Source organism: Dasypus novemcinctus, chromosome 12 (assembly GCF_030445035.2).
Source record: "Dasypus novemcinctus isolate mDasNov1 chromosome 12, mDasNov1.1.hap2, whole genome shotgun sequence".
In the NCBI taxonomy this organism is placed as follows: Eukaryota; Metazoa; Chordata; class Mammalia; order Cingulata; family Dasypodidae; genus Dasypus; species Dasypus novemcinctus.
Genome location: NC_080684.1, coordinates 80,688,950 through 80,703,047, shown reverse-complemented (window position 1 = coordinate 80,703,047; position 14,098 = coordinate 80,688,950). Strand labels below are relative to the sequence as shown.

Here is a 14,098-nt window from a genome sequence, read left to right as displayed (position 1 = left end):
TGTTTATAAAACTCAATATAAACCACAGATAAAGTGTAATAAATAATCAACGAATTTTATTAAGCTCACTGACTACAGGGTCAATATAAAAATGCAAGTCCATTTCTACATGCCGTAATAAACAAACAACTAAAATGAAAGACTAAAAAGATACTATTTCCACTAGCTTCAAAAAAATCAAATCAAATACCTAACAATGAACCTAACAAACAAAAGACCTATTCAAAGAAAATAGCAATTATTATAAGGATAATTTTTTAATGTATAGAATTAAATGAGAATAAAAACACTACCATATATAAAAATTGTAAGTTGCAGCTAAACTAGTGACTAGAAGAAAACTTATAGCCATAAATGTTCATGTTTGCTGGATTTAGAACAATCACAATCAAACACTAAGCAAGTTCCTTGTATTTTTTAATTATCATGTAATTTCTATTTTGGTTCTATTAATTATTTCTAAATCTCTAATATTTTAATGTAGTAGATCTCTTTTATCTTTTTAAAAATTAATTTCTATCTTAATTCCATTGTCATAAGAAAACGTAGTGTGTATGATTCCAATTCTTTGAAATTTCTTGAGACTCGCTTTATAAGCTAGTCCAAAGAACACATAAATATTCTATGTGTGCATAAAAACAATAGATAATCTCCAGTTTTGGCTATTCTTGACCTTTTCTCTCATAGATTTAGAATAATCTTGCCAATTTCCACCAAAAATAAATTCCAAAATTAAATGAGGTCAGCATTCTACTTTTAAAGGTTAGAAAAAGAACAAATTAAGTAACCCAAAAAAAGAAAGTATACAATAGAAATAAAAACATATGCCCATGCAAAAACTGGCACATAAATAGTCATAGCAATGTTATTCATAATAACTAAAAAGTATAAACAACCCAAATGTCCATCAACTGATGAAGAGATAAATAAAGCATGGTATATCCATATAAAGGAACATAATCCAGCAATAAAGAATATGAAGTACTGACACATATAACAGCATGGATGAACCTAGAAAACATTATGCTGAGTAAAAGAAGCCAGTCACAAAAGCCCAAATATTTTATGATTACATTTATATGAAATGTCCAGAACAGGCCAATCTATAGAGACAGAAAGAAGACTGGTGGTTGCTTAGGGGTAGGAGGGATGGAGAAGAGGTAGTAAAGGGAGTGATAGTTACAGGGTGCAGGATTTCTTTTAGGGCTAATGAAAATGTTCTAAAATTGACAGTGGTGATAGTAGCACAACTCTGTAAAAATACTAAAAATCATTTAATTGTACACTTTAATTGAGTGAATTTTATGGTATATGAAGTATATCTCAATAAGGCTGTTTTTTTTTTTAAGAAAGAAGGTAGGAGGTAATAAATTAGAAAGTAGAATAACGAAAAAGAAACAAACACAAAAGTATCAATGAAGATGAAAGTTAGTTCTTTGAAAAGACTAAAACAATTTTTAAAATAGACAATCCCTGGAAAGACAAATTACAAAATGAGAGAAAACAAAAATTAATAAAATTAGGAATAAAAAAGGATATAACTATAAATATATCAGAAATTAGAAATATAATATGATAGTATAATTTTTTATGGATAAATTCGAAAAGCTATGAAAATTTTATAAACTTCCCAAAAGAAAACAAAACAGAATGAAAGAAACCTTAAAGGCCAAGCTCCCTTATGGACATAGGTGTAAAAAAAAATCTAAATAAATTATTTGCAAACAAAATGAGATGCTCTATTTTTAAAAATATGCATCTAAGTTGGATTTATCCCAAAATAAACAGGTAACAAAAGACAACATGTAGAGTGTATGAATTATAAATGTGTACACATAAAAATAGAAGCTAAATATTTTACCATTATAAACAGGTTAAATTTCATGCACGAGAACACTGGGTACTTCAATAATTAAAACTAATTTACCAATTTGGTCTGATAACCACCTTATCTAAACTACTGACCCCTCCCTCCAGGCAAATTACTCTAGAGAACATCATCTTGTTCATTTATTTCATAAAATTTATCACTAATTTTAAACGATCTTGTTTATTTGTGGGTTTACTTGTTTACTGTGCTCCCTTTCAGAGTGTGTAATCTCCTTAATGGCAGGGATCTTCTCTGTTTAGTCCACCAGTGTATGGTCTACCTAATTCTCTAAATAGTGCTAAAGACATAGTAACCCTCAAGGAAACATTTATTAGTTAATTAATCCATACCTTTCCTGTTCCACCAACTCAGAAATAGATGGATTTTTGGAAAAAAATTCTCTCAGAGTTTCCTTTCTTTTTTTCTTTTTTGGTACCATTTCTGAACTCTTAATAGGGAAGATAACAACAATGTTACAAACTAAATTTAAATTTTGAACACAATACTATAAGTTACTCACTCTGTAAGGCTTATTTTCTAACAGTGAAACAGCGTTTCTTTGTATGTCCAATTCAAATTACTATCAAAATTAACAGAAGTGCTGCTACAGAAAAAAATTAATTATAAAAACATCTATATGATAACTTAAGAATTATGATGAAAAAGAATAATTATTAAAATTAAAAAGAATAATTAAAATTATGCTTTTTAAATTTCCTTCGGTTTCATACTATAGTGAATTAAAGTGCTGTGAAATCATTTCTAGATACATAAATATCTTAATTTTACTGACTTAAAATTCACATGGAACTTACTCTTGCAATCTCCAGCACTACGGCTTTGAACTTCTTCAAAGGTTTGTTGTGCTTTTTACCTGAAGCATTGTCCTTATATTTTATTTTTTTTACTCCAAGCAGGGTCTCATTCCTCCTAATATAAAAATAAAAAGTCAGTGAAAAAGATCTGCAAAAATTTGCAAAACTACCCCAAAGCAATAGAGTTTTAATGAGTGTCATAACCAAAATGGTGCGAGATATCCAAAATCCCTTGTTTCCCATGCTTAAATTAGACTGTGCTCTCTCTGCTCATCAAAGAATAGCATGCCTCTCAAAAGAGTAAAATGTAAATTATACCATAACTTGGGATGAGAGCTAATGCTAAAAGGAGGACCTAAAGGCACAATGTGGAAGGAAAAAAACTGGACTGGCAATAAAGCAACCTGGACATTTCCCTTTCTAACTGAGAAGACCACTACATGAGAGTAATCCTAGACCAGTTACCTTAGTTCGAACAGCTTTAAGTCTCTTTAGTTTCAGCATGTGCAAACTCCCAGCTCCTGGATGACCTAGGAGCTGAGCATCTTAGATGCCTGGAAAACTCTCTCCCTCCACCTATTCACCAGCAGGGGTTCTTTTTTTTTTTTTTTTTAATATTTTTAAATTTATTTTAAAAAGATACATAGAATACATAAAATGTTATGTTAAAAAAACATAGGGGTTTTTCATATGCCCCAACTCCCCCACCTCCCACTACTTCCACATTAACAATTTCTTTCATTAGTGTGGTACATTCACTACAACTGATGAACACATTTTGGAACATTGCCACACAGCATGGATTATAGTTTACATTGTAGTTTATGCTCTCTTCCACTCCATTCGGTAGGTTGTGGCAGGATACGTAATGTCCTGTATCTGTCTTTGCGATGTCATTCAGGACAATTCCAAGTCCCAAAAATACCCCCATATTACATCTTTTTTTCCCTTTCCCTGCCCTCAGCAACTCCAGTGGCCACTGTCTCCACATTAATGATATAATTTCTTCCATTGTTAGAATCACAATAAATCTAGAGTAGAATGCCAGTAAATCCACTCTAGTCCATATTTTATTCCCCAATCCTGAGGATTCTGGGATGGTGATGCCCACTCTACCTCTAATTGAGAGGGGGCTTCGATCCCATATGACTGATGGATGGGATTCTCTTACTTGCAGTTGTAGACTCTCTCAGTTCCTTGGTGTGGTGGTTGTCCATCCTCACATTCTCGTTAGCTGTCCCACGTGAGTCCAATGAACTGGAGAGTAGGTGCTGCAACTCCTCTGAGGCTCAGGGTCCAGCTGGCACATGGACAGCCCAAAGATTCAAGTCTTTTGGACATAGACCTACCAACTCCAGCAACAACTATAGGTTCAATAAAAGGGGCAGAAGAGGCATGTGTAGAGAAGTCACATCTGAGTCCAACTCTCACACTCAGGAGCACAAACTCCAAAGTAGGGCTCATTGGCAAGGCACCAAAATCCAGACCTTTCTGCCATGATCACAGGACCTGGGTTTCTCCATAGCCCTCAGGAGCCCCACTATTTGGGGTAGTATCTACTTTGGCTGTCAATGAGATCCTGCTGAGATGTGCATAAGCATTACCTCTCTGATGACCTCCCAACTCATTTTGAAGTCTCTTAGCCATATAAATTCATTTGTCTTTACCATTTCCCCCTTTTATTCAAGGTCTTTTCCCAGTTGCATCACCAGCCAGTGCTTGGTAGTTATCCCTCGGTGCCAGGGAGGCTCACCCTGGGAATCATTTCCCATGCTGGTGAAAGTTAAAGCATTTATATGCTGAGTTTGGCTTAGAGAGTGGCCACATTTGAGCAAATTTGAGGCTCTCAGGAGACAACTCTTAGGCACTCTGCAACACTAGGCTAAGTTAAAATTTCAAGCGCCAAAGGCCTATAAGCTAAGTCATCAGTATCAAGGGCCCATCAATGGGCCATCCTGCAGAAGTTCTTAATCTTGTTTTTCTTAACTGCCATGGGCCCCTGTGGTAGTAATACAGCCCCTTCTCCAAATACTATAAAGTCTCTCATCCCTCTATTGATAGTTACCACTTATTATTCCTGAAATTTATATTTCTTTGGGTAAGCATTTGCCAGGTACAATAAAACTTGGCTCCAATATGATAAGTGGGATCCCAAAACTTAAATTGCATGAAATTCAGAGTCAAATAATTGCAAGGTTCATGAAATGACTGTGTGAATCTGGATAGCTAGTTGCAGGAATTGGGAAGCATGTTCCAGAGCCACCTCAATCCCAGTGGCAGCTTGCCTCTTGCTTCAGTTTTGATGGAGATGATGGTGGATCCTGTGGTTGGTTGGAATTCCAGCCTAGGCAGCAATTCCAAGAATCTCCCAGTTATTTGGCATTCATTTTGGCAAATGTTTTATGTGACCAGTGACCACTTGGGGATCCATCTTCCACTCTTGCTTCCTGAGACTGATTTCCTTTGGCTTTCCAACCAGCTTTGTCTCTCTTCTTCATCCTCCCTCTCCTACTCCTCACAAAACCAAAACTTTGACCTGTCCCAATTTGAGAATGGGGCTGAATGTATTGTTGAAGATAATAATTGATAATGTATTTGATTTGTCATTGACAAAGGGCACATTTTCCGTTTTTCTTTATATTGTTATCCATTCCTTTATTTTCAACAGTTGCATCATTTTGTTTTAGGTGTCTCTCTGGTAAACCATATTTAATTGAATTTTTAAAATCTAGTCTGAGTTTAATCCATTTATATTTACTGCGATTACTAAAATATTTGGATTTACTTCTACCAAATTTAGTGTTCTTTATTTTCCATATCCCTTTTTCTCCTTCTTGCCTTCTTTCCAGTTGATAAACTTTTGTTGACTTATTTTATTTCCACACTGACTCAAAGAAGTCAAACATTCTATACCTACTATCAAATTTTAGTAGTGATTCACATATTTTGACCATGCCTGCTTAATTTAAATTTTTTCTAACAATGGTTAAATTAATCAGTATCTCTACCCTTTTATGGCAGGATGAATACTGTTGTAATTCCTCTGGCTGCTCTTTTTTTCTTCTATATGAGTATTTATTCCAAAGTGTTTTCTTTTTTATGTTTACAACAGGAAAGTGTGGACTCCTGTGTCAGAAGTCAATAATTTAGAATTTTCCATTCCAGACAATTTTAAGGTTTACTGTAAAGCACATCTCCTCTGTTTCCAGGCACATTATCTCTACCTATTTAGATATAACTATACCTATACTTCAAGGCTCACTGCTTAACCCTCAGATTGAGATTTATACTCCAATTCACCAGGTACTTGCTTAGTATATTCCTCAGACAGGAAACATAGGTAGTATACTCTCTGAGGTCTTACATGTCTGAAAAATACTTTTCTTTTTTTCACTGAAATAATCTTGTCAGTGTATAAGATTCTTAGATCCTATTTCTTTTCATTAAATAGTCTGCAGGTAATCTCTACTTTCTTCTAGCTTCTAAGGCAGGAGACAATTTCCAGTGCTAATCTGATTCTCTTGTTTTTAAGAGACTTTTTTGCCTGATAGCTTGTAAAAATTTCTCTTTATACTTGGATTTAACAAATTTTTCCAGGATCTATCTAGGTTTATGTCTTCTTTCATTAATTTAATCAGTTCTTTTAATGAGGAAGGGTCAAATACTCAGTTCAGGAATTTTCCTCTATATTTCTTGAATCACTTTTCCTTCAGTATTTCCTTCTTCTGGAATTCCCATTTGTTGTGTATTATTTCTACTGGATTTGTTGTCCAAATCTTTTGTCTTTACTCTCTATGCTACATGATATTTCTTCCACCTTATCTTTCATACCACAATTATGTTACTCAGCAGCGACCATGCTCTTTTTCAGTTTATCAGTTGAATATATATAGAAATAGTTTCTTCGTTCCCCAAAATTTCTTCAGTTTAATAAAAGTTCATTTAATAAACTTTTCTTATTTAGTAATAGAAGCTTCTAAAGCAAAGGAGCTGTCTCTAAATATTGCTTTGGGTACATTTGATATATACAGGGTTTCTCATTGTCATTATTTTCAAAAGTGTCTATACTTTTAGTTAGATTTCTATTTTGATCCAATAATTATTTACGTTGGTAATTTATTTTGTAATGAAATGTTATTTTTATTGCACTGTGAGGGAAGGCAGCCTTTACAAATTCTAGTGTGAGTAATAAATAGAGGTTTCTTTTGGATTATATATATACTTTTTAAATTTCATGGTTGCTTTAAAGGGTGTTTAGTTCCCATTGGCTGTATCTATTAAATTGGTCTTACTAATTATATTATATACATCAATGTATTTTTTTTATTTTGGCCTTGTTTAAAGTGGCTTATTTGACACTCTAAACATTTATTATGCTTTTGTAAAATTTGTATTGCCTTTTGAGCAGGTATTTCCATATTCTTTGGCTTTTTGTTATGTTAGAACAGAAAAGTTGATGAGTTATCTACATTGTGATCTATACACATTATTAATAAAAACTCACTTTGCATGTGAAAAAAAAATGTGGCAATAAAAATAAATGATGATCATAGGCATACTACACAGCCTCATAAAATCAACACCCCCTCAGTGGGCCCTCTTTTGAAATATATGAAAATCTATTTCCCCAATATAAGAGTTATATTCATTTATAATTCCCCCAATCATAATACCTCTCCTTTTATTTGAACCTATAATTTTCAATTTACTTTTCAAATATATTTCTCAGAGACTTAAATCTTCGGATTGTTCATATGCCAGTTGAGCCCTGAAACTCAACTCCTACTCCAGTTCTTCAGGCTTGCCCCAGGCAATTAGCAAAATGATGATGATGGACCAGCCCTATCCCAAAAGCAAGGAGTATCTTCAACAGCAAGCAAAACAATTCCATTCCTCTAACCCATAATATCTACACCCCTTATGAGCCTGAAATAGTCAGAGTGGACATCATCCCAAATCCCTCAAGTTTGAGGAATGAACAAAAATAAGGGGAGAAATGAAGAGTCATGACACCAAAAAGAAAAGTGATGAAAAGGGCTTGTTTTTTAATGTTACCAGGACATTTGATAAACCAAAAACAAACTAGAGTTTTATCCAAATCATAGCAAAATAAACCCCAAATAAGTTAAAACATTAAATACAAAGCATGAAACTATAAATTTAGAAGAAAATTCAGGTGAATATTTGCCTGTCGCAATATGAGGGGAAAAATCCTATGTACAAAAGCATGTTAGGCATGTTAAAATGGGGGGGGGGGAACAAACATAAATTACTATCAAAGTAGAAATCATGGTACTGAACTTGCACCTCCTATATTCCCTGCCTTGGTGAAGAGCATCCTAAAGCATCCACTCAGTCCTGAAAACTGAAACTATTACCTCTGTGTTGACTCAGCTACATTGCTCGGTCTACAACCTCGGGTCTTGATTACACCACTGCTCAATGCTTCTAAGCTGCTCTGTTTTCCTCTTTAATAATACTCATTATTCTTTGACTGGACCACCACAGTCAGTCCTCCAAATTTCACCTCTGCACACTGAAAATGTCTTGATTTTCTTTGGTATCAAGATTATTTTTTACAGCTCCCAAACATCTAATTTTGGCCACAGTATTTTTTTTTATTTAATGGACTTGCCAATTCTGACCAATTCTCTTATTACCATGGCCCCATGGCCTCCTTTACACAACAGAAGCAATTTCCTCTCATATCTTTAGAAAGTAGGAAGCACATAGTCAGTATTCAAAACTTTGGTCTAATAAATGAAGTGTCTATTTTAAAAAGATTATTTTTCTGTATGTTTTAAAGGAATGCTTCTCTATGCTTCTATTGCCATTTTTATAAAAATAGAACTCATGTTACTGTTGTTTACTTTTATTAAAATGTGATGGATAAAGCTATGCTCAATGCTGAAAGAAAAGCCCAGTTGTCAGAAGAAAAGCTGGTACATTTGGCATCTCTCAAAACTGGTGTGAGACATAAGATTCACTTCAATTTTCACTGAGGGCTTAGAGAGTCAATCTGCTTTAAAGAACAAGAGGGAAGGATAGCTTTAAATTTTACTACTTCTATTTGAGGAATTCCCCAATCACAGAGACCAATGGAAACCCAAGGAAAGGCTCCTATCCTGTGGGCTCTGAGGATGGCCAGGAAGTGCTACTTCCAACCCAACTTCATAGCAAAGAAGCCTAAATTATTACTGCTAGTAATCTCAACAGGCTCTATTTTTATTTATCTCAGGCACACAAAATGTTTATGTTTATTTATGCACACAGACATAAAACTTTACTGTCTCTCAGGTGGTTATTTTTTAACTGTATATACCCCCACCCTCTCTTTATCTATCTTTTGTACGTTAAAGTGGCATCATTATTCATTTTAAAGGTTGTTAATATTTATAAAAGTGCTGTTACAAGTACCTCCTCAAAAAGTCATTGACAGGCATTGTTATCTCCACCACAAGGTGAAATTTTTCATCATTCATGCATTTTAGCATAACTTGTGTAAAGAATTCCAGGAATCTAGGTCTGTGCTTGAATTTCATAACTGTGAAAACAAGGGATTTCATATATAATTACCAATGCATTTAGTTATTGGCACGGAACAGTTATTCATGCTAACAGTCACTGTTCCAACAGGAAAGTTTATTAACCTCCTTTTTCAGATTTCACCCTTCTACAAAATGCAGCATGAATCATTGTTTTTCTAAGTTAAAATAATCCCTTATGGTCAATATTTCATTTATTTTTCTAAATAACTCAGTGTGGAGAAGGATTTCATATAAGTTGCTTCAAAGGTATGACTAGTTGGGGGAAAAAACTGTTCATAATTATAAGAATGACCTGTTATTCTAACTTTTATTCTATTTCACTGGGTTAAGCAGCAATGTTGCCACTTCTTCCTAGCTAAACTTAACAATTACTAATGCATTTCTCAATATACTAGTTTTCATAAGCTTCAGAGTTAACACTGTTCAATACCAAAATAAGCAACCATCAGGATTCTGCTTTCCATATTTAATATCAAATATTGATTTACATTTCTTTCATTACTTGACAATCAAGATTCTGCATTATTCTGGATGGGTAAGAACACAAAATCTTCTGCCTAGAAAGGTGACATTTTTAAGCAGGTTTTTACAACAACAAAATCTACACAATCAATGATCTCCAGCAGCAAGCTGTGTGAACAAACAGCAAATGTACATAAGGTCACCTACCTTCCTTCACAGCACTTTTGACTGACCAATTTAAAACTATAGGGTAAAGAAATATAGGGTCCTCTGCTCCTGAGAGTTCAGATGAAAAATCTAAATTTAAAAAACAAGAAGTTGTAAATTCTGTTAACATGTATAACCAAAAACATCGATTACTATCTTTATAGCTTTAGAAATAAAAAAGAATTCAAAATCTCAATCATTTTTTTCCCTAAAAGCCAGGGAATCCAGCACCAAATGGCTGAAGAGTTTTGAAAGCATACTGTCTCTTGCTCAACAGTTTTGCTCTATCGGCAAAACCCAAACTCAAAAACCTGCCAATTATATTACCTCCATTTTAGTAAAAGTATGTCTGAAAAACAGTAAAGCATAAAATGATGATGAGCATAGCCACTAAGCCAGATTGCCTGGGTTCAAACTCTAATCCTGACACTTATTAGTTATGAGGTCTCAGGAAGTTACTCAACCTCTCTGTGCCTCATTTCCTTATCTTTACAATGGGGGTAATAGTATCTTCCTCATATGGTTGTTATATATTTGTTGTATCAGTTTTAATAAGTATAAAACATCTAAAACACTACTGGCACACAGAAAGCACTTCACAAAATTGTTATTACTGCTATTGGTGGTGGCGGAGCTACTAAATCTGCTGTTCAGCTAGTAATGTTACATCGTGCTTAAATGTTACATTGTGATTTTTTATTGATATTGTCAAAATAAATAATTCTAGAATGTTTCTAGAACACTTTGCATTTTGAGGAATTATATTTTTCTATATGTAATAAGACAATTACAGCTTTCCCCAAACTAGGTTTACTGGTTATGGAAATAATAGATCATTGAATTCAAGGAATAAATTCGGCTTAAAACTGGCATGAAACATATTGAAAGAGAGAGGATCCAAGTCAGAGTACCGGGTGTGAAACAGTAGGACCACCAAGATATGACTGGGATGGCAGATGGAGTTCATTGCCATGTCAGTTGGCCCTTCTTTGGAGTTGGTGTTTCTGCGTGATGGAGCTGGACTCAGATGTGATCTCTTTTCACAAGCCTTTCATGCCTCTTTACTGGAATTGTAGTTGGTGCTGGGGTTTAAGATACATCTAGGGGATTTGAATCTCTGGACTGACAATATGATAGCCAGGCCCTAAGCCTCAACAGACTTCAGCTCTTACACTCTGATTTATTGGACTTACCCCACTCAGCTAACATGGAGTTGAAGAATGTCAACCACTACACCATGGAGCCTAGAGTGCCTACAACTGAAAGCAGGAGGATTGCATCCAGTATCCATGTGGAATCTAAGCCCCCTCTTGACATAGATGTGGAATGGACACAATCAAGCCAAGGTCCACAGGAAGGAGGAATACAGTAAGGATTAGAGTGGACTTAATGATATTCTATTCAGGAACTATTGTGGTTAATAATCGAGAAAAAGTGGCATTAGTGTGGAAAAAGTGGCCATGGTAGTGGCTGCTTGCGGGGAATGGGAGGAAGAGATGAGATGTGGAGACATTATCGGGACTTGGAGTTGTCCTGGGTGGTGCTGCAGGGACAATTGCCGGACACTGTATGTCCTCCCATGGCCCACATGGATGGAACGTGGGAGAGTGTGGGCTATGGTGTGGACCACTGGCCATGGGGTACAGCGATGCCCAGAGATGTACTCCCCAGATGCAGTGGATGTGTCATGATGATGGGGGAGAGTGTTACTGTGGGGGGAGTGGTGGGGTGGGGGCAGTGGAGGTGAATGGGGACCTCATATTTTTTGAATGTAATATTTTTTTAAAAATGAAAAAATAAAATAAAAATTTTGAAAAAAAAGAATCAAGACAAAAAAAAAAAGATATGACTGGGGCACACAGAAAGAGTGATGAGGTAGGGACATGGAATTCTACAAGTGTGGTCAGTTCCAGAAAGATGGTGAAACAAAGTGGAGCCTCCTACTTAGGGAAAACTGGGGTATATTCTTGTTATTCTAGAAGATTCAAAGTATCTGCTTTTTAAAAATGTGATAATACTTATCACCAGTAACTAAATCAACTTCTTAAGCAGCTTTCCAAAAGATAAGGTTTTTGCAAAACTCCAAAATCCCAATCATTGTGTTAACATATTGGCCCATTATGAAATTACTATAGCACAAAGACCTAAAATTAAAACAATCTTTCTCTAGAGTAGACCATGTTTCAAACCACTCACACATTACCACTCCTCACACCGTCCCTTGATTTCTTAGTTATCTGTATACCTTTAAAGTGTCATTCTCAACCAGGGAACGATTTTGTCCTTCTCCACCCTCTGACCCCAGGACATTTGGCAATATTTGACAACATTTGTCTCCCACACTAGTTTATAACTGAGGAGGCAGGTACTACTGACACCTAGTGGACAATAGGCAGAGATGCTGCTCAAGATCCTAAAATGCCCAGGACAGTCCCCCACAGCAAAGAATTACCTGACCCAAAATAACTATAATGCTGAGGTTGAGAAACCCTGCTTGGAGTTAAACACTTAGGCTCAAATACAAGCCAGCTGTGTAATCCTAAGTAAATCACTTCATCTTTTTTTTTTCTAATTGTCTTTTCTTAATTGAAGATACATAGATCACAAAAACTGTTACATTAAAAAATTATGAGCCACATCTGTAAAAAGGGGTCAGTGCAGAGTTATAGTAACAGGATACTGGTAGGATTAATGACACAGTGTAAAGGCATTGTGTAAACCTTAAAGGGCTCACCAAATGCTCATCTCATCCTAATCCTTCATAGCAAAATATTTTCTAATTTTTAAAAACATAGCGCTAAACAAAAGTATACAGGGGAAAAAAATCTACTACATTGCTTTGTCAGTCTGAGTAGGTGTGTCTCCAACAAGACTAGCTGTTCATTTATTTTTTCAGGCAATAATATCTGCTGCAGCTTCTTAGCCTTTGAAAGCTTCTTAGAAGGAAGATCCTGGAAAAAATGGTTAAATGTCAGAATGTGCTTCAAGATATTTCAGCAATTGTTATTTTCAAATGACATTTATTGAACTGTGTTCTCCTGCTTTCCTACTTGGTAGACACAACTGTGATCTATAGGACTAAACAATACTAATTAATAATAAGTTATTTGTTCTAACTAAATGCTAGGCCCAGTTCTAGGTGCTATATGGAGTTTAAGCAAAATGTTTCTTCTTCTTCCTTCTCACTTCCTTGCAGTTACATCATCTACTCCTCTTGCAAACCCCCTCAAATACACATACTCTTCTTAAAGCACCTAAGAAAATTTCCAAGCTGACCTGAGAAATGTATCACATTTTTTCTTATTTTAATTTCTTTTTCCCATAAGGACATTCTTTACAACTAAGCTAATTGCCTTTGCTACTTTGCCTTTCATTGAAGCAGAACAAGATGGGTAATTAGCGGATTAAGAATTGGGAGGACTGCGCTCAGGCTTCCACTATGTTTTCAACAGCCTGAAGCCAGAGAACTGGCCATCAATGTCTCGTCTTCTCTGAAAAATTCTCCCAGGCCCCTTTGGGCGTGAAGGAACCTTGAATGGTTATAATTATTTCTGATTCCTGTAAAAATTAAGTATTCGCTTCTTCAGTCCCTTCAGTCTTTGTCAGAAGGAAGTATCACAACCTTCTGCTGAACTCAAGGCTCCTATGATGATGTGAAGGGACAGGACCCTGAGTCAGAGCCGGGATGACAGAAGGAGATTAGCTGAGGGATGGTGGGATTAAACACCGCTTGGTGAAAACCACCGCAAATTGCCCCACCTTAATCAAAACTCCCTGTAGGCAAAACTAAACCAAAAATAAGTAAGCAAACAAACACTATAATTAAAACTTCATCCAGTAAAGCAATGATGATTTTTAAGTTTTTTGTGGCAAACAAATGCTTACTTGAAAACTCAATCAATAACAGATAGAAATGGAGCTATTCTAACTAAAGCAAGGGGGGCAGGGCGGGAGGGGAGTGCGGGTATCTACTCCCAGCCCAGCTACCGAGGGGGCTTCAGGAATTTTTAGTGCACTTCCGAAATCCAATATATTTCAAAATGTTCACAAAAAGTAACATTTCAAAGCTCGAACCAAAAAACATTTAACTACATGATTTCAAGAAAAGGCAATAAAACATATGGTCTAGTAAGATCCATGATTAGGAGAGACTTACCAAAAAGTAGTCTAAAAAATTAGCAGTCTTGTAAAGAAGA

At 35.4% G+C, this 14,098-nt stretch overlaps 1 protein-coding gene across 2 annotated transcripts in view; it reads right to left on the bottom strand.

Moving 5' to 3' along the window:
* The window catches only part of CFAP54 (cilia and flagella associated protein 54), a 325,301-nt gene that overhangs the window by 180,091 nt on the left and 131,112 nt on the right, over nucleotides 1–14,098 (bottom strand). For both annotated transcript variants that reach the window (XM_058308572.1, XM_058308573.2), the window contains exons 28-32: nucleotides 12,736–12,853; nucleotides 9,903–9,992; nucleotides 9,103–9,229; nucleotides 2,686–2,800; nucleotides 2,221–2,318 (exon numbers count right to left, since the gene is read on the bottom strand). In XM_058308572.1, coding sequence (XP_058164555.1) covers nucleotides 2,221–2,318; nucleotides 2,686–2,800; nucleotides 9,103–9,229; nucleotides 9,903–9,992; nucleotides 12,736–12,853 — 548 coding nt within the window. The remainder of the gene's footprint in view (nucleotides 1–2,220; nucleotides 2,319–2,685; nucleotides 2,801–9,102; nucleotides 9,230–9,902; nucleotides 9,993–12,735; nucleotides 12,854–14,098) is intronic.